Here is a 19,454-nt window from a genome sequence, read left to right as displayed (position 1 = left end):
TACTAAAGAATGTATACGAAAAGTGACGAAAACTTTCACCCAGGGTTCACGTTAGAAAGAAATAGCCGAAAGTCGTTTTTATATTAACATTTCACTCGAGTCTCCCCTCTGAGGAAAATGAAGTTGTCCTTCAGATCTGTTTAACACCACTTCTCGGACACATCGAGGATTCATCGACCTTCGAAAGTTGCACAGGCTGGTTGCACCACCCGGAACAAGTTAGACGCTCTTTAAAAACATTACATTCTTCCGAACAGCACGAGAGACACGATCCTGTAATTGCTTCGTGTCGGTGTATGCAAACGGTAGAACTCTTAATTGTGGGATTTATTGTTCCCGTCGAGAGAACGTTTAAGGAAGAGCTTTGCGAGGAAAGAAATTTATGATTAGCGTTAATTATCTACGGTCGAGTGTCCCGTTCCGTAATCCTCGGCGCGATCTCGCGAGCCAAGTTGTCCCCGGATGAAATTCCGCGCGGCGTGGAGCTGCGAGGCGTGGCGAAGCGCCGCAGGTGCCTGAATGGCACCATAAATTGCAAGACGAGCGTAGCGAGCTCGCTATGGGAAAGCACTCGCGAAAGAGGCGTCTATGAATTCGTGCGCGAAACCCCGCTGGTCTGAATACGTGGGTATAAAAATGCCCGTTTAAATCGTAAATTCGGAGCCCGTGCTTAAATCAACGCCGAAAGATGCTCATCCCGCGGGTGTGCTCACCGGTGCTTTGATTCAGGGACTGTTGCACCTCGAGCTCGAAATTGTCCCTTCGAAGGTTCTCGACTTTACGATCTCTCGAACGCGATCTTCGAACATCGAGTTCGACGCGCGGACCTCTCAATCGTTGATCTCTGTATCGCTTCGTTGTCTCGAACAGTGACTCTTTTGGATACCCTTCGATTATCCGCTCTAATAGGGGCGAGGGGCTGCTGGACAATCGAGGGGAAAATTGGGGAAGTTTTTCTTCGGGACAGCCGACAAGTACAGGGTGGCTACTGAAAGACCGATTGGTATAAAACAGAAATAACTTTTACAAACACATGTTTCTTTTAATTTTGTATTACTTTATTTGGAGATGCAATCAATGGACCCTTTTTGGTATTATGCGTGAAAAATGTCTAACGCTTGGCAAATAAGAAAGAAAATGAACAAGTAACATTTTCAAACCTTCAGTCTTTCAGTGATCACCTTGTATAAATACATACACTGATGTGACATGCATCATTTTTGGGGTGTAGTACGTACCTTCTTCGATGTGTATTTGAGTAACAAATCTCTTACAAGATATTTCGATGCATCGTCTTTTCTAACTATATCTAAACTTGCGTTTCAAGAATTTAATGAAAACGTAACATTTAAGTACACGTGTGTGCAGGTTTAAACTCTTCTCGACGATAGAAAATTAAGCGTGGAACAATGTTTGGAATTGGACAGATCTCGTGTTCGTTTTTAAGAAATGCGAGCGACCCTTTTCAAAATATGATAATACACTATCGTACGCAATTAACGAGTCATACTAAGGGTAGTGACTTAGAAAGCGTCAGCTAGTGACGGTTAAGAACCAGTTGAAGTCTGAATTCGAACAATCGCGAAGATGACTCGTTCGCGAGATCTTTTATAGAAATTCGCGTCAAAGAAGTGGAGACTTGGCTAACGAATCAATGGAGAATCTCTACGAGGAGCAGTCCCTCTAAATATGCACACTGCCGGCTCAATTTTCCACGTAGCGAAGCACAAGGAAATTGAGTCGTGGGAAGGGTGTTGCGCATCTGGAAAGGCCATCGAGTACGAGAGCAGAGCCTGGCACGAGTCTGTGATACGTCGATCGCTATGGAGGACAAAGCAGCGAGGCTCTAGAAACGCGATCGAGGGAAGCCTAGAAAATTCGTAACTAATAAGTTGCTCGATAAGTTTCGTCGTTCGATAAGAAATGGGGCTGCTAGGTTCGTCGTTTTATTTTTCTAAAGATGATTCGTTATTTTCTGATTCACAGCTGTTCGAAGTTAAAGTGTCACAGTATTCTCTTACACTGGAAAAAACGACAAAACTTATCGAACCACCTAACGTACTTCCAAGGTAGCGATTCCTCGTTTGAATCGATCCAACGACGTCCAAACACTCACGGTGGATATTCTCGAATAACAAACAGATTTCTCGGAAACGTTGCGCGACATCTTAAAGCGAATGCACCGCTCCGAGTTACACACCGTCTGCTCTAAATTCCAGAGATTGCGCCACGAGGCTTATTGCCGCGCGCGTTCAAATTGTTTATGCGCCGGTTGTACCGTGCTTTAGGAAACACATCGCACATGGCCACGAGAGCAGAGCCGAGGGCCGAGGCGCGAGAAAGAGCGATCGAGTGCGAGAGTATAGGACGCGCGAAAGAAATAAAAGCAGACGTTTCTCGCGCCAAAAATTTGTTCACGGGGAACTTTTATTCCAGCCATAAAAGCTTTTACGGCGAATAAATTTTTCCCGTTGTATCGAACGAAATTTATCCATCCGGCGGAAATTTACGCGCGACGATTCGACGCACCCCTCGAACGATCGCGCGTTCGCTACACGATTCCGTTGCTAACTTCTGGTTTCGGGAAACCGAGTCGCGAATGGATTCCAGCCGAGCGATAACTTCGTACGGAGGTTAGGTTTCGCTTGCAACGAGGTTTTAAGCTTTAGGCATCTTACGAACTTACGCGCTTCGGTTAAATTTTATCTTTCGCGGCACGTTCGATATCGTACGAGGGTGCGTTTAACCCTTCGTTACGGCGAGAGCGTAACTAAAGTTCTTCCATATTTCTCGATGTTCGAAAGCTTCGTGGGACGTTACATTAAACGCGTTCGGTGACCTCTTTTCGACCAAACGATGTTAAAAACTGGATCTGCGTGCGGGCGAAGAAGAAACCAATTGGACGTTACAAACGCATTTCTTTTTGTACGACACGGAGGTATTCTTCTCGTGCTTTCGAACGGAAGTGTATTTTGTATAGAAAATCTATTCAAGTACCCTCCTTGAGAATTATCTTACGATAAGTAAACGATCGATGAATCTACGAACCAAGACGTTACGGTATCGTAGACGTCATCGAATCGTCTAAACTTCTCAACTTTGAATCTTCGACTCTATTTTACCATATCGTGGAATAGTTTCGCAGACGACCAAAGACTAATGATAAGTACCAGTCTATCCGGACGAATTCTTTACTTCTCAAGGTAGTGTTTCACCCGCGAATCGCTTCAGAATTATTTCGACTCGACTCTCAACGCGCCAGGGGATCAAGCTCGACCTGTGCCGGACAGCTGCACCCCGTGTTATCCGAGTAACGTAATTTACAAGACCGCCGTTCGATAAGTGTGATTTTCAAGGCGTGGAGAACCCCGTTGACCCGAGATGCACAATTTACACCGCGACACTCGTTAACAGGCTACCAGTCGGACAAGAGATACCCGGGCGCGAAAGAAGGTAGCTCCACTTAGCGAGGTAGAGGGTGACACCTTAAACTGATAAATGGACAACGAGGACGAAGTTTCGGCGACGATGGGAAGACGAGTCTCGCGACGTCTCTTTGTGGAAACTTCCAACCGGTGAAAATTAATCGTTCCAACGACCACCGTTGCGAAACCGGATCCGTGAATTTAACGTCCCGTCGGATAATCCGGGTACGCGATGAGCGAGCGCAAACTCGAACGTTCCCCGATCGATCGGGAGAGGACAACACGACCGAGGAGGTGCTGTTTGCGCGTCGTCCTTCGCTCTCCTCGTCACCGTCTCGTAATCTCCGACCTCTTTGTGCTCACGGTTCGCGTCGACGAGCGAAACGACCGCTGGAATACGCCGTCGCGTAATTTATGAACGAACTTCGGTACCAGCCCCGAGTAAACTTCAATTTTCTCGGAGCTCGCGGAAGCGAAACCGGACGAACAAGTAAATTTTCAGATTGCCTTTGTTGTTTCCGTGTCTGGGTTACCCTTTCTTCGTGGAAAAATTCGTGTACCGCGATCCCGTGCCTCGGAGCTCGCCGAGCTCGCCGACGACGCTTTTGTGCGGCTTAGACGTCGCGACGTGCCGCGCCGCGACGCGCCGCGTGCAAGTGGTATACTTCCACCGCGAGTCGGCGCGACCGAGACGCGTGGAAATATTGAGTTTCGCCACGGGAACGAGATGAAATTGTTGACTGTAAAGTTTATTAATGCGCGGGAATAACTCGCGCCGCGGTACGGTTCATAATGCGGCCGTTTTTACAGCGCGGCTGGAACCTACCTCGTAAAGATCGAAATCTTGTACGGGGCGGTTTCAACCTAACCGATGTGACTTTTCTTACCATTTTCTTACGGTAATGTTCGTTAGCTGGAATTTTTATCGATTGGTATACGTTGGAAACTTTTGAGATCTTTTCGTAAAATAAAAATTTCTAAAGTAAATACTGAAAGCGAGATTATTTCAACGTAACCAATGTGTCTCTTTTCGAGATGTCCGGTAATGTTAGTTACGTGGAATTTTTACTGGTCATCGAATGTCTTCAACACGTTGAAAACTTGTAGAATTTTTGTAAAATAAAAAACTTTCAAATTTCGTCCGCAAGGAAATGATAATCTAAAAGTTTGTATTAAACTTAGGAATAGAGACAAACAATTCGAGCAGCCAATGTATTATTGTATCCCTTAGCTTTGTGTATTTGAACAAACCATCGATAAGAGATTAAAGAACTACAGTTGCTTTTACCTTCTACTGGCAAGATTTCTCGATCTCTGTTGCGAACAAGTTAAGCGGGTACCAATAACATCGGTAAACATCGCTACGATCTCGTTACGTTCTCGCAATCTTTGGAAAAATTGTACCACGTGTCGTGGAAAAATACACGCGATATTGAAGTAACCTCGTGTCTCGATTTCCAAGATTTTCCTGGCATTTTCAGGCATCACCGTGGATGCCCACGTTGTTATACTTTCAGTGTTTCGTGCGGGATAACACCTGCGCGGTGTTTGCAAAATTAAACGTTTATCAAGCGCGCGGTGAGGCACGATTTCATAAATGCGTAATGTTGGTTCACGGTAGCGAGTGAAACGAAACTCTTTGACGCCGGTAAGTTATTCTAATCGCTCGGAAGGCAAGCTACCCGCTCGAGGATCGTTCATGACACCTGCGAAATAACCAGTTCTCACGAACTTATAAATCCTCCGTTACGCTTCAAACGTACAAACGTAAACAAGAAGTTCCGAGCCACGGTGCTGAATAAATTCCAACAAACTTCCGTCGCGATTTAAGAATGCAATAAACCTCGGTAATAACCGGCGTGGAATCGTTCCGTGTCCGTCCCGTAGCTCAACGGGGCGACGCTCGTGCACGTGAAACGGTGTTCGTAACGTTGTTTACTCGGTTATAAACCGAGTTCACGGTGAGAGCGTTAAATGTAGGAAACATGCGAATTTTCAGTCTGTTCGAACGGTTTCGAAACAGTAAAGAGCTACTGTCTATCGCGACGACGATCGTCGAACCGCTGGAAATTCGTTGTCTCAAGATATACGTGGAATTTACGATCGGTGTGTATTTTAAATTTATGTTGCGAACAATGCTTCGCGAAAGGTAGAAAGACTTGACAAAATTACCAATAGGGAGTCTAGGTTCGTTCGGTGAAGATTCTCGTTGAAATCGACCCTGTGTTAAGGTTTCCATCGATTCAAATTTTAATCTGAAAGGTGATCGAGTAGAAACAGACCTTACCGTTTTCAAATTACGAGAAAATTGTTTTGTATCCTGACTTCCTAATCGCGAAATTCTCTATAATTATTTAAACACTTCGAGAAACACAGATCGGTCCCAAACGGATCATTTTTGACCAAGCGAAAGAGTCACGATCCTGTACCTTACCTACCAAACATTTTACCGTAATCTCGTAACGCATCTTCGTTGTACAATCGAGGAGAAATTCGTTGTATTTCTACCCACCTTCTCACCAAACGGAATTAATTCTTTATGTAAATCCTCCGAGGATAAATTACGGCCAGGGTTAACGCGACAGCGAAACAATCGAAAATCGTTGATCGTAATTGTCGATCTTCGTGGGAACACGAGCGAACAAATTCGAGGCGTACGAAATGGAAAGTCGATAAATTGAACAACCCCTCGAAAAACGTTGGTACGTTTCTACCGTCAATTCCGTCGAAAAGCAAATTCAATTGCACGACCATTTATTTTCCTTTGGTCGGTACCATTTCCCGGCAGAGCTGAGCCGGTAAATACAGGGGGGATCCCCGTGAAAATTCACGAGGGCTTTGCGCGATATGCGAAACATTCCGAACACATTGAATCGGGTACCGAAACCATCGTTAATATTTTAACTTGGGAACGACGCGTGACGCAGCGATATAGAATATCGTTTCGCGCCACTGGAACGTGAAACGTTAGACGGTGCGGTTATCACGTGGGATTAATCACCCTTCCGAGATATCTCGCGCAGGTAAGGGACGAGAGACCGTTGTAACGCGGCCCTTTAAGCGTCTCGATGGTCGACTCGCTCCGTTCACGCTCCATCCTCGAGTCTTTCTTCTCCCAGTTCTCTCTTTCACGGGTCCCGACAGCTTGGCTGCGACACGGTTGTTGTCAAAGCCTGTTGACCCTGTTCTATCCGCTCGTATACGCGTCGCTGTGTTCGCGGTACCCGTTGCGGTATTGGAACGAATACTTTTTAGTCGTTACGATCGCGCGGAAACTTGCCAAAATTGTACCGCGAAAGAAACGAAAGAATAGTCGGATAAAGGGCTTCATGGTTCTACGCGTATGTAGAACGAGGGCAATGACCGTTTAATTTTGACAAGTTTAATTTTTAACGCGAAACGAATTACACCCTCGATCGAGCGCCCATCGCTTCCAAAGCGCATACTTCCGAACGAAATTATTTCCTCGACGTTCCCTGCCGAGTTTCGCGAAAGAAGATACATCGATGCGTACACATACGTGCTGTATTTCACGGTATTTGGCGAAAACGAGACAGCTCTTGAAATGCACCGAAATGGGATATCTTCCCGTGAATTGAAACGAAAGTATTGCGCAACAAAATGTTCGAAATTGTGTACAATTGTTCGAGAAAGCAGCAGGAATTCTATTCTTCTTCGAAGCGCAACCAATGTGCGCTATTTGCAATAAGTTACGGGTTTAATTTTCTTCGCAAAAATTCTTTTTTCCAAGAAATTGTTATCAAACGCGACGTTTATGACGCCGGCGAAAATAACGCGAAACTTGGTCGAACCCTCGTCGAAAATTGTAGGTCCGTGCATGCCGCGATAGTCATAATTGTAGCATTCAGCGGAAATAAGCGAGGGTAACAAAATTTACATTGCCTCGGCCACTTTACTCGACACCGACCCTTTACCTTGCAGCGTGCCCGTTCGGTAAAGTGCGCTATTTCAATTTTAACTTTTCGATTACTTTTGTGCATATTCCGATGCGAGAGATTAATTACATCGAGCGATACCAACTTCTCTAATTTCGCTGTGTTTACACGCGTACGTTTGTCAAAAATTACACTATTCTATTGGGTTGTTCGGAAAGTCGTTTCGTTTCTTTTGGTGAAAATGAAACACGATTCTTTTAGAGTGCATAAACATTTTATTAAATTATACTTTCCAAACAACACCTCTACACGCATCGCTCCCTAGAAAAATGTTTCAGAATATTTCTTTATTACTTCTGTTGGAACGAATGCAACGATAATGTTAGGCGTGTTAGACTTCATTGATAGACGTTAATTTTAAGCCGACGTTAATTTTAAGTTACTCTAGTTTCCTTTCTATTTCTTCAGTTCCAAGTCGAGAGTCGCGAATTAAGTTTCTTTCTATTTGCCACTTACGTGATCTTCCATTCGCAATTTATTCAACCACTGAACACGCAAGACCCCTGTGTATTGCAATAAACTTTAAATTCGTATCTGAATGTAGAATTTCCTTCCATACGAAGGAGGGTAAAATAAAAATCGAAGACCCGTCGAAATTAATTCCCCCGAGTCGCAATAAGGAAGCGCGAAACGACGTTAAAGCACGAGTTTCGGAAGCTTCTTTATCCCTTAATAACGACGGGGAGGCTATCCGGAACCGTCCCGATCTCGTCCATATCGCCTAAGGTGGGCGTGGTGGTTACGGGGGCGGGAGGGGGCGAGGGGTGGATGTAATTTCGCAAATCTTTCTAGGTCGCGCGATATTAACGGACGTCCCGGAAAACGAAATATCGTGCTCGAATTTCCTCGACTTGCACCGTCATCCCCGAGACACGTGTCGGTCGTGTCGTGTCGTGCCCTCCGCATATATGAGGCCAGCCAGCGGTGAAATCGTTGGAAAGAGAAACGTGGCAACCTACCGACGTGTTGCCAGGGGGTGGAGGCTGGCCCACGGTTTTCGAACGCGAAACACTTGCGAGCCCACCCAGAAGGTTAGCTCGGTGTAGGCTCGAACGATCGTAAATTCCGCGAAACGACGGTACATCCGGCCAAATTATACATCTCATAAAGTATTCACGGCCGGTTCCCGGAAGCCGGGCAGAAAGTATTTCGCATAATATCTTCCCTAACCCCTGCCAGGAGGCCCCAACCCCCGTCGCTCCGCTCGGTTGGCTGCGAGGAAGAAAAGAGCGAGATAGCCGAGGGTGGAACCGGAGGATCCGCCGGGCGCCAGGGGAGAAAAAGAATAAATACCAGAGCAGAGAGTTGAAGCCGGAAACGCGACCGTTCCGATACGCTGATACAGCGGAACGGAACGAAAAGAACGAAACAATATTTCAATATGCTAAAATTATCGAACGTCTTCTCCGAGCGCACTTCCGCTAAGTAAAGCCGGCCTCGTACTTTGCTCCTTGATTCTCGCATCGATGGTTAACGAGGGAGGCTTTTTGCAGCGGTACGCCGAGGATTTTCGAGCGGTTGGTTTCACGGGGACACGAACGCGACGAAAGACTATAAATCTGACGTGAAAATATTATACGAGTTTCACCGCGCGAGATTCGATCGGTGATGTTCCATTTTGAGTGTTCATTTTCATTTAGCGCAGTTCAACGTGAATAACGGACGCTGATAGAAATAGAACAGACTCGATAGAAATAGACGAACGCGAAATAGTTTAATAGATCCGCGATCGTTCGCTCGGAAAGTAGATACTTTCGTAGTTACGATTCAAACGACCCGAGTACTATTACCGTGAACGTTGACAGGCTATCGAATAGATGGCGGCAAAGTCCTCGATAATAACGGTCATTATCGGTGATGAGAATAGACGTCGAATCAATATCGTCGATATCAGCTCGCGAATTGTAATCCGCTGAAAGTGTTAATTACATTAGCGTCGAACTGTTAGTCATCGATGCATAATCGCATCGGTCTCGTCACCGGAGCCTTTTGTCGGTTACGCGGTGGGGATCGATTACACTTTACGGTGAAAAGATTTGTGTTACATCGACGAGAGTTATAGTTACAATTAATCGTCGATCGTTTTTAGCTTTCTGGATACTTTCGATCATTTTATTATACTTAAGTTTGACCGGTATGATGTACGAGCGACTAGAAGAATTAAGAATACGTCTTATCGGGATAAGCTTGGCCGTGACACGAGGATAAGATCGAACGAAATTTTCTTTGGTAAGACAACGCAATCTATATGCTCGAGTTAACAGTAAACAAAGAAAGTTGTCCACGCGGTCCGAAATCGGTCGATAAGTCGATCGATGGATCTCTTCGGACGTCGCTGATAACAATTTCCCAAACTGGAACACGGTGAATCTCTCCACGGCACCGAATATGTCTTTTCTCTCGGAAGTCACACCGAATACCGTCGAGAAATGGATTTTTCAAGCGGTGCTTGGTATCGAGTACCCAAAACGCGAGCGTTCTACGTCTAGAGTGGGGTCCAACAAAACCGAGCATCAGCGTCCAAGTACAGGTGGATTCTCTCGCCAGTAAACTTCAGAGAAGTGCCTCTGTATTATTCTGTTTCTTTCTTGCAAATATATAGTCGTCCTCGCTGCTATACTCATCCTCGTCTTCCAATCGCTAAAATTACCCTACGCTAAATCCTTCTTTAAGGGAAACTTGAACACAGCCGACCCTCGAGGATTCGTTCGTAAAATAAAATAAAAATAAATTAAAATAAAAATCGATCGTCGTAGATTTTGACACTTTCTGAAATCCACCAACGAGAAAATTACTCTATATTAAACCCCTCCTTACCTCCTCGAGTCACGAGTCGAGTTCCATTATTTCCCAGTCGATTCTCAAAAACCGAATCGTACAAATCGATCGTCGTGGATTTCGATCGCGACCTTCATACACACGAACACTCTTTGGAATCTACCAACACCAAAACCACCCTACGCTAAACCCTCTTCAACTCCCCGAGTTACACGCGAGTTGCATTATTTCTCATAGATCACCCCGTCGTATCGATCCGTCCCGTCGAAGATCGGGACCGGCTAGTCGTGTTCGATCGGTGAAATTGACAGAGGCGAGCGGAAATTGTTAACGATTCCCAGCGATATTTATACCGAGCGAGACCGTCTCCCCGAGGCGAGTCCGGCTGAAACTGCAATCCGCGGATCGGTGACGCGATCGCGTTATCGGTTTCCGTGGTCGTTCGTTGGCAAACGTCGGGTTGGCTCGGTCGCGATACGTGACAAACAGTCGCTCAAAAACCGGGTCCGCGGAATTGAAAGCGGACCGAGCACATTCTCCTCCTCGAATAATACAATAATTCTTCCGTCGATACCGCCGGAAGCGGCGCAAGCATCGTTCCGGTGTAACCGGCGGAACGCGAACACCCCCGGCCGTGGAGGAAACGCGACGCGTCGTATCGAGATATTGAAATGGAACGTTACACCACGGTAGGAGGGGACCACGGTTCCATTTTCCCGGCCGCGTAAACCATTGGGACATATTCCTTTCTCGCGGCCGCGACGTGTACCGAGGTCCACTCGATATCGTCGGTCTTCGGATAGATACCGGGAATCGGATTCACCGGACACGTCCGTCGAACCGTAAAATCGAGTCGTATATTACGGAATTTTTCGTCGGGCGTTCTACGACAACCCTTCTTCTCCCCTGTCCCCTTTCTTTCGCCCCGCCAGGAACTCGCAAACAAGACCACCCGAACTTCCTCGCGAAAGAGATCCTCGACGGAACATTTCAACCGCCCCGAGCTCCTCGACGAACGAATACTCACGTACCGGAGAACGAAGACTGTTCGCGTTGGGACCGGTTCGCGGGAGACCGGGACGAGTTTGACGCTGCTTCGAGCGGAGGATCGATGCTGCGCATCGAGAGACAAGAGAAGGGAGATCGAAGAAGGATCGTAGATGTTCCTAGTGAAATCTCTACCGATTGTGTATTGTATTGATAACGGTGGGAAGATTAAGAAATTAGGCGCGGTTGAATTATTCTTGACGAAATATATCGTCGAGCCTACATTGCAATAGCTGTCCCTGGAGAACCGTTCAAGTCACTCGCGTTGTATTTAAATGACAGTAACTATCTAGCGACTTAAATCTGTAGGAAATGTGCAAACTTTTAGAAAATCGTACAAAATTAAATAATAAATATTTCACGGATGTATAACAGTTGCTTTTACCTGGAAATTTCACATATCTGAACAAACCGCTGCAATATTTCGAATTGCAGTCGTTGCACGATATTAAGGCGTTGAAAGTTTATTTAAACGAGCGATCAGAGCGATCGACGTTCGCGTCGATCCCCTTTTTTCACAGAGAGCGAGCCCCGAGGGGTGGTGAATGCGTGCACAGCGCAGACTGCAACTTTCAAAGTAGCTCGCGAGATGATGACGAGAAAGGAGGGGTCTTCTCCCCGTTGAAACTGTGGCCGGGCCCCGCAGACTCGATTTTTCGAAAAGTTCCACGAGCCTTGGCTCTTTGACGATGCAACCAGGTATCCTCTCCCGTTCTCTCGTGTCCCTCTCAGTTTCTAACGGGTGGACGGTGAGCGAGCAAACGGAAAAGTTTAGGCGAACGGTTCGCGAATCGGTGTACATCGTCGTCGTTGCAGGTTTCGACCGACGCTTCGTAACTCGGAGAATATCGTCGGGAAGCGATATTCCTCGAAGAGGAAGAGCGAGACGTTTTAACTCGAGCACTATCCGTAGATTCGAGTCAGCCTGAAAGCACCGCTGGTACAAACGATAGCCCCTAGGAAGCTGAAGAGGAAACGACCGCGACTAGTGGATATCCTGCGCGAAACGGAACTCAACGCGGCGTGCTCCGTTTGTTCGACCTCGAGATTATGGTTTCGGTTAATCGCGAACCGGCTTTGAACGTACCGGGACGTATCTACGACAGGATAGAAACGAGTGTTCCTCTATTCGAACGAGATGGCCGCTAAGTCGAACCTTCGATTTCTAAAGGACGCGGAGATTCGCACTACTTCACTGTCCCATGGCTGTGGGACTCTTCGGTGAACGTATATCTTTTTGTGGAAAATTTAATTATACTGTACAAGTCGTTAAAGAGGAAGAAATTGTAGATTTGTTAGATCGTTGGGTGAATGTATTTTGTTTCTTTATTTTTGTTCAGCATTTGAGAAAGTGAACTGCTCGTAACGGAGTAGGTAATACGGTCTGTGGTTGTATTATTCAAGATTAGTGACCTTAACGCGTAATTGTTTGAGCAAGGAGGCTATTTTAACAATGCTTCTTTACCTGATTCCAAAATTAGAGCTTGTGGAATACAATGGAAATACCATGGGAAAGTGAAAAAGAAACTGTCCACGAGGAAACCTAATTAAAGAAGAGACTGAGTTCTCCCACCAAATGGATCGTCTCAAACTTGTAAAACTATCCACGCGTTTCTACATTTTTCTCAAACGATGCTATGACTACCCTCGTAATTTTAAAGCACGACGTTTAAAGTGCTTTTCTCACCGATGCGTTCTATTTATCTCTCGACTATCGCGGCGCACCCGTTGTTTCCATGTGTACGAAAATTTGTAAGGAAAAAAATGACTTCCTTCGAGTGTCACCGGTGTATTTCACACTTGATGCGAAATACGTTCGCTCGAGATATTTAATACGATCGTAAAACGTAGGAAAAATAATTGACGCAACGTGTACACCGTGCACGCGTAAAACTGCTTCGTTTTCGTTTATCGTAGCGAGAAAGAAGGATCGATCCTGGAAGTAATTGCAGTTGTATCGGGTCGTTCGTTTCGGTCGGCCTTCGTCAGGCTTGCGGTTAAACAAAAGAAAGAAGAAAAAAAAAAAAAGAAAGACTCGACCCTGTCCACGTTCCCTTTATTCGTGGTGTTAAATTTCCCTTAACCCGACGCCGATCCTTTTTTCTCCGGACGATACATGGATTTTGTGGTTTATTATACGCTTTGCTTTCGAACGACCAACAACGGTATACGGTTTCCGTGCATACGCAATCGCTATGAGTTTTGAAAAATTGTAATTGTAAACCACGCCGCTACTCGCGTAGCATAAAGGACTTATACTGTTACTCACCTGACATGGAAACAGGGATGAAAAGCTGCCGGATTATCCTGCGGCGAGAACTTCGGTAAAGCGCCGTGAAGGAGAGCGAGTCGCACAACCAACAGCACGCCAAACTGTAAATAGAAAGAATCCTTTAATAATGCACACCCTGTAATTGTTTTGCTCGTATATTTGCGCAGGAATTTTTTTTTTCTGGCTAAGCTCCAAAGGTATTCTCGCGCAATCGTTGCGAATAATACGCCAACCTTACAATCACCGCTTAAAAGTATTCGATCATTCGTTGTGTGCACGTTTGGTAAACGAATAACAATTTGAGTATCTTCTAGGAGTCGAAAGTGAGGAGCACGGTTAACGAATACAAAGATAATGTACAAAAGAATACGTGAAAGAAAATATGTACAGGTTCAAATTCTACGCGACAATATTTTCTGTTTTTTAGTAAATAAAAATAAATATTCGTATCGGGGGACATTGTACACGTTTAACTATTTCTAAAGACAATTTGTGTCGCGATTCGGTGAAAATTTGAAAATTTTAATTGAATTGTTACGGAGAATCATCGTCTGCTCATCCCCGTTACGCGGGATGGATATACGTTAATTGTACAATACAGGTATGTGTTTGCACGCTTTTATCGCTTTCCAATAACGCAAAACAATGGTATATCGGTTTCAATTTGTACTTACGACAGTATATGAACGTGGATACGTGTAAACGGTATAGACGAAGCACCGAGGGATAATGATTTTTCCTAAATGGAGCAAGGTACGGTTTAAAGAATTCAAATAGGTATTCGAGTACGATTCGAGGTTCAAGTTAATGCGACAGTAGCAGAAATAAAATAAAGTTTGCAAATTCGGAGAGTATTCCGTGGAATGCGAGCATACCTTCGTAACTAAATTTTGGAAAATAGGAATAATTAAAAAATACACGTTAAACTCTACATTAAACATCTGTCTTGTCGCAAGTTACATCCGTTCTTCCATAACGCATCGACCTATTGTAAATTTAGGATATGCGTTAACATTATAGGTAAAGTTAAACGGGATAAAATATTTCAAGAAATATTTTCACTCATCTTCGTGTTTTCGTGTACACAATTTTGTAAAGTGCCACCGCGTAAATTGGACGTAATTTTCTTTTCGTACGTTCGAATTTTCGATCACGGCGTTCGTTTGCCAACGCTCGAATTTTCTATGGGCTGTTTCTCTATTGCTTCCCGGGCCCCAAAACGCGAATTTTCTACCTAACGTTTACACGGCTCGAAGGATGAATGAGAGCGAAACAAAAGGAAATCCAGATTGCGGAAAAGTCTCTTACTGGTCTTTTCTGAAGACTCTCGACTCGATGACTCGCTACACCGCTAGAACCATTCGAAGCTTTCATTAGCGAGCTAGGGAAACGGAAAACAAGAAAAGGGGTTGAGAGCTAAAAATTTCACGCTGAAGTTCACCGCCCGATATGCCTCCACGCTAAATACAGTTCCATTTTGCGTAACCACCGTCGAATTAATTCGCTTCATCGGTGACATCGATTTTGAATCGTTCCATACGGGTCACGTTTCACAATTATATCGAACTCGCGGCGTTCCTCCGCAATCAACACGGGAATCTATCGTATTAGGTTTTAATTATAGGTTTTAATTATACGGGAATCGCGTATATTGCAGCTTACATTCGTACGTAATTCGTGTTTCATTCGTTTTACATTCGTGGATACCTGTACACTTGCCGAAGAAGTCGAGAAATGTGTTTCTATTCTTCAAATTTCTCACCGTCCATCTTATTAAGAGATGGACTCATTTAGAGTCACACGTTCTCGTCCTCGCAGAAATGAACGCACAGATATATTTTTTTCCCAGAATGGACAACAAATAGAACTAATCTTTCTTCGACTCCGGTGCAGTTCCGAATTTAAAATATTCGGAACGAAAGTAGTACGTTTAATTTCGTAAAGTCATCGGGTCGCTTCAATCTGCTCGACACTTACGGTATAAAACTACAATTTCGACAACACCGACGATACAGCCGCGATACACGAGTAAATACTCGAACGCACGGTATCAGTTATTATCGCAAGCTACATTATGCGTGCTCTCGCCTCCATCGATGAATAAACAACAACGGTCACTCTTATCGAAACCGAATAAATAAAAATCGTTCGCTATCGACGAAATGCAATCCGCTTCCAAGCTTACGTTCGAGTCGAAACGTGTTCCTTCCTCTTGAAATGAAACTCAACGACCTCGCGCGGCGTTTCTAAATTCGAAATTTAAAAAATTCATTACCATCGACGAGACCCGTTTATAACCCGTACCGACGAATACGACGAAAAATCTCAAGGACTGAGAACCGTGCTCCATTTTTCGTTAGATTCCAACGATATTTAATTTGAAATCCTCGGAGAAGGTTCGCGGGCCCGCGTATCGAAAAACATTCGTCCCGATCTCCGCACCGTGAAAAACGGTAGCGTTCTGGGCGTGTACCGGGCGCCGAGACGTCGCGTTCACGCAGAACGACGCGGACGTCGTCGCATTTCTGTCACGTCTTGCTCCAGTTCGCTAACTCGATAGCCGTCCGAGCCGTCCTCCCCCCATGGAACGAAGACCACTCTTTACACCTTACCCTTCCACTTCACCGGAGAACGCCATCAACCCTTTCTCTTTCTGTCTTCGCCAGGATCGTTCTACATCCGGGGCGTTCTTGCTCGCATCGACAGATAGAGGCCGAGTAGGTTTCCAGAAGGGTTCGAGGGCCGGACAATATCTGCCAATCGAAGGTATTCATATCTCCTTCGATCGTTCCCGACACCGGGAACACACCGAGCCCCTTACACTCCTGTAAACGACTCGTGTGTACACACACCCTCGATACACGTCGCGACCCTCAACGTCTCGCGTGTACAACGTCGAACCGACGCGACCCGACGCGACGCGACGCCTCTCGTACCGTCGTTCCACGGATGTCTTCGCTCTTTCGTTGTATATAGGGGGTTAGAGAGCTGGCTGGAGGGTGGGTGGTCGTCCCTGGAATATCGTATTATGCCGCCACGGGGACATCCGGGTGACCCGCGGAACACGCGGCAACGGGACGGAAATTCAATTTCGGTAAATATCTGATGCGCACGAAACGTCAGACTCGGTGGACCGGCATACCTATAAGGCCGGAATTCTCTCTTGTTAGCTTTCCCCGGTGGTACCCCAGGGTGGTATTATAACCCACGCTCGACACGTCGGGGAATATATTTTTCGGCCGGGAGCACCGCGCGCTGCGTATTTTTATACGGTCGGATCAACCCGCTGGATACCCGTTCTTATTTTTGCACAGGATGTCGGACCGTTCGTTTCCGTTGTGACGGTGAATTTGGTTATCGTTCGAAATGTGCACGCTTCGAACTGGTTCAATTAACCGGGGATCGTTTCGAAATTTGATTTGAGTCTTCGATGGGCGAACGTTGGTCGTTGACGCACGTAAGGGTGTATAGAAAAAGAATGCAGGAAGGAGAATACTTGGGTTATTATAAATATAATAAATAAACCGAAAGAGTAAAACGTGCACAGTTTTGTGAAGATGTACGTAACGTAGAGAATTTAAATGTTCGATTTGTCGAAAGGGTGGAGGAATACAGTGATATAAATAAGGCTGCAGAAAGGTTTGCTTAACCGTAGTCGTCCTTTTTCTTATATAATTTCTCTATTTTTAAAATTTTCTGTAGCTCGTATTTAATCCTACTTCTGTATGCTGCTATGAAATATCGGAACAATAGACATACTTCGGTATGGAAATGTACAGTATCAGTGATTATGAATTTGGAATCATCTATTGTATCGTGAAGTACCGTCAACGTGGTTGTACAAACAACCAGCCATGTTTGTTACGGTTTCGTATCGATACACCGTTTGTATAATATACGAAGGCAATATCGCTATATTTTTCACGGGTAAATACCTTCTGTCAACGGATAAAATAATGTTTCGATAATCATTGATGCGCGGTAATTATTAATTACCTTGAGAAACGTAATAATTAGTAAAATGTGAAAAACATCTGCCTCGATATACGTTTGAACCAGACAATGAACCTTACTAAGTACACGCTACTGGAAGTTTATAACGAACCGTTTGAACGAAGAAAATCTCTGGTAATCAATATTATACAATCGCATTGATTTTCAAGGCAAATTGTTGTTTCTTTGGAACAGATATTTCCATGTCTTTATACAATTTTGATAATTAATATTTCCTAAAGTATTTATTTTCACCGATACAAAAATGCATTTTCTAACCAATGCACTTTGATCCTGCGTCTTCTCTTGTAGAATTTCTAATTTATTTACGACCGCTGTCTCGAAAAACGAGTCTCTGTGTACCGTAGAAATCGAATAATAAGAATCCCTTGTACACGATTCGAGTTTCCGTGCAATGCAACGAAAACGCGAAGCGGAAAGAAGACACGGTCGATTATTCGTGACTCTCTCGTAACCGTTCCCGGTTAGATAGTACTATCTGCTGACTTTGATTCTTCGAAGACAGCCTCGCGTTTCTGAATCCTCAGCTAAATCTTCTATCGAGCAGTCCGTTACCTAAATGTTCCGATTGTTAGCGAGCTAAACCAGCTCCGAACAGCGTGTTAACTTGGCGTATGAAATTATAATTGCGCTCGCGGGCCAAAGATAATTTGAAACCCGGAGGTAAGATTTGAGCGGTAAACCGGTTGACTAACAACGGGCAAATTGATGTAGAATCAGTCAACAATGTGTATCCATAATGTATTGGCTTATCGATTACGTCTGTTACGTTGCAAGCGACCATAACGTGCCTTCGGCTATATCCGGAGGTAAATACTGCCCGACCAAAGCAAACACACACTTACATACATCTACGCTGGTAATTGATTCGCCGAGCAAGATTTCTACGGGCAGGAAGAAGTTTCTTCGAAGATTGCGAGTAAAAATCATTGCATTATTCCTTTAGTTTCGAGAGACATTTGCAATGCGCCGAGATCGACGTTATCTTCGCTACGGTAAGCTCGACTTATCGGTTGTTGCACTTGGATTAAATTCATACCATCGAATATTACGTTACTGTTATTGAGAAACCATTGAATACTTTTACTCTATATATTCACTCTTTACTTTTCGCGCTACAGTTTGAACAAACATCGAGTAGACCTTTAAATATTGAAAACTGGCATTCAACGTGTTAACGGACACTTTCAAGTAACGTTCCACTATACACTTTCTACGCTCGTTTTAGTCCTATGACGATGTAACAATCTTGCATCGCTATGATACTTAATAAATATTATCACGTATCTGTAAAATTGATCTCCGAAACTTTTTCTAGTAATAGACTCACCTGGGACGTTCTTTGTACGAAACTAAAGAGAAACTGAGACACAATCGCACGTAAATAAATCTTTGAACGAAAATCGTTCTAAAATGAACGTCGAGTTCAACGGAATTTCTCTTATTAATGGCGCAAGGTGCGATCTCCGTGATACGAGGAGGAAATTGAATAGCGGTAGTAAAAAAGTCGTTCCATCCGAATCAAGGGTAACGGTGGATCAACAAGGTTCTTGACATTCTGCGGTTCCGTCAGGGGGAAAGGAACGTTAAACAACCCTCTCGTAAAGGACATATCTTGAAACGCGTAAGTGGCAATAGGTAACAAGAACGAGGAGGGTGGAGTGGGAGTCGAGTGTGCGTGGGGTCCTGCGCGAGGGTCGTGCTCGCACGCCTCCCTCGTTTCTTGACATAAATTAGCATAACTCGGAATCGTGTTCGGTCAAACTATGTTCCGTGCTTAGCCACGACTTCCTATCGGCTCCGCGATACTTTATATACGCTTTCGTTGCTCTCCGTGTACGATACAAATTACGAGCGGTTGTAAAACACGGTGGGGTCGCGCGACTACGAGGAATCAATTGCGTTTAAAATAGAACCAGATACCTCAGCCCGGTAATTTACGATCGATAACGTTTCTCGGTG

The 19,454-nt window shown here is 44.8% G+C and overlaps 1 protein-coding gene across 1 annotated transcript in view; it reads right to left on the bottom strand.

Annotated features, from left to right (window-relative positions):
• Positions 1–19,454, bottom strand: part of LOC143152661 (protein O-mannosyl-transferase TMTC1-like) — a 314,611-nt gene that overhangs the window by 113,328 nt on the left and 181,829 nt on the right. The window contains exon 6 of the mRNA XM_076323019.1: positions 13,476–13,579. Within this exon, the coding sequence (XP_076179134.1) occupies positions 13,476–13,579 (104 nt within the window). The remainder of the gene's footprint in view (positions 1–13,475; positions 13,580–19,454) is intronic.

This window comes from Ptiloglossa arizonensis, chromosome 11 (assembly GCF_051014685.1).
Source record: "Ptiloglossa arizonensis isolate GNS036 chromosome 11, iyPtiAriz1_principal, whole genome shotgun sequence".
Classification (NCBI taxonomy): Eukaryota; Metazoa; Arthropoda; class Insecta; order Hymenoptera; family Colletidae; genus Ptiloglossa; species Ptiloglossa arizonensis.
The sequence above is the reverse complement of the archived record's forward strand: the minus strand, read 5'-3'. Positions and strand labels throughout refer to the sequence as shown.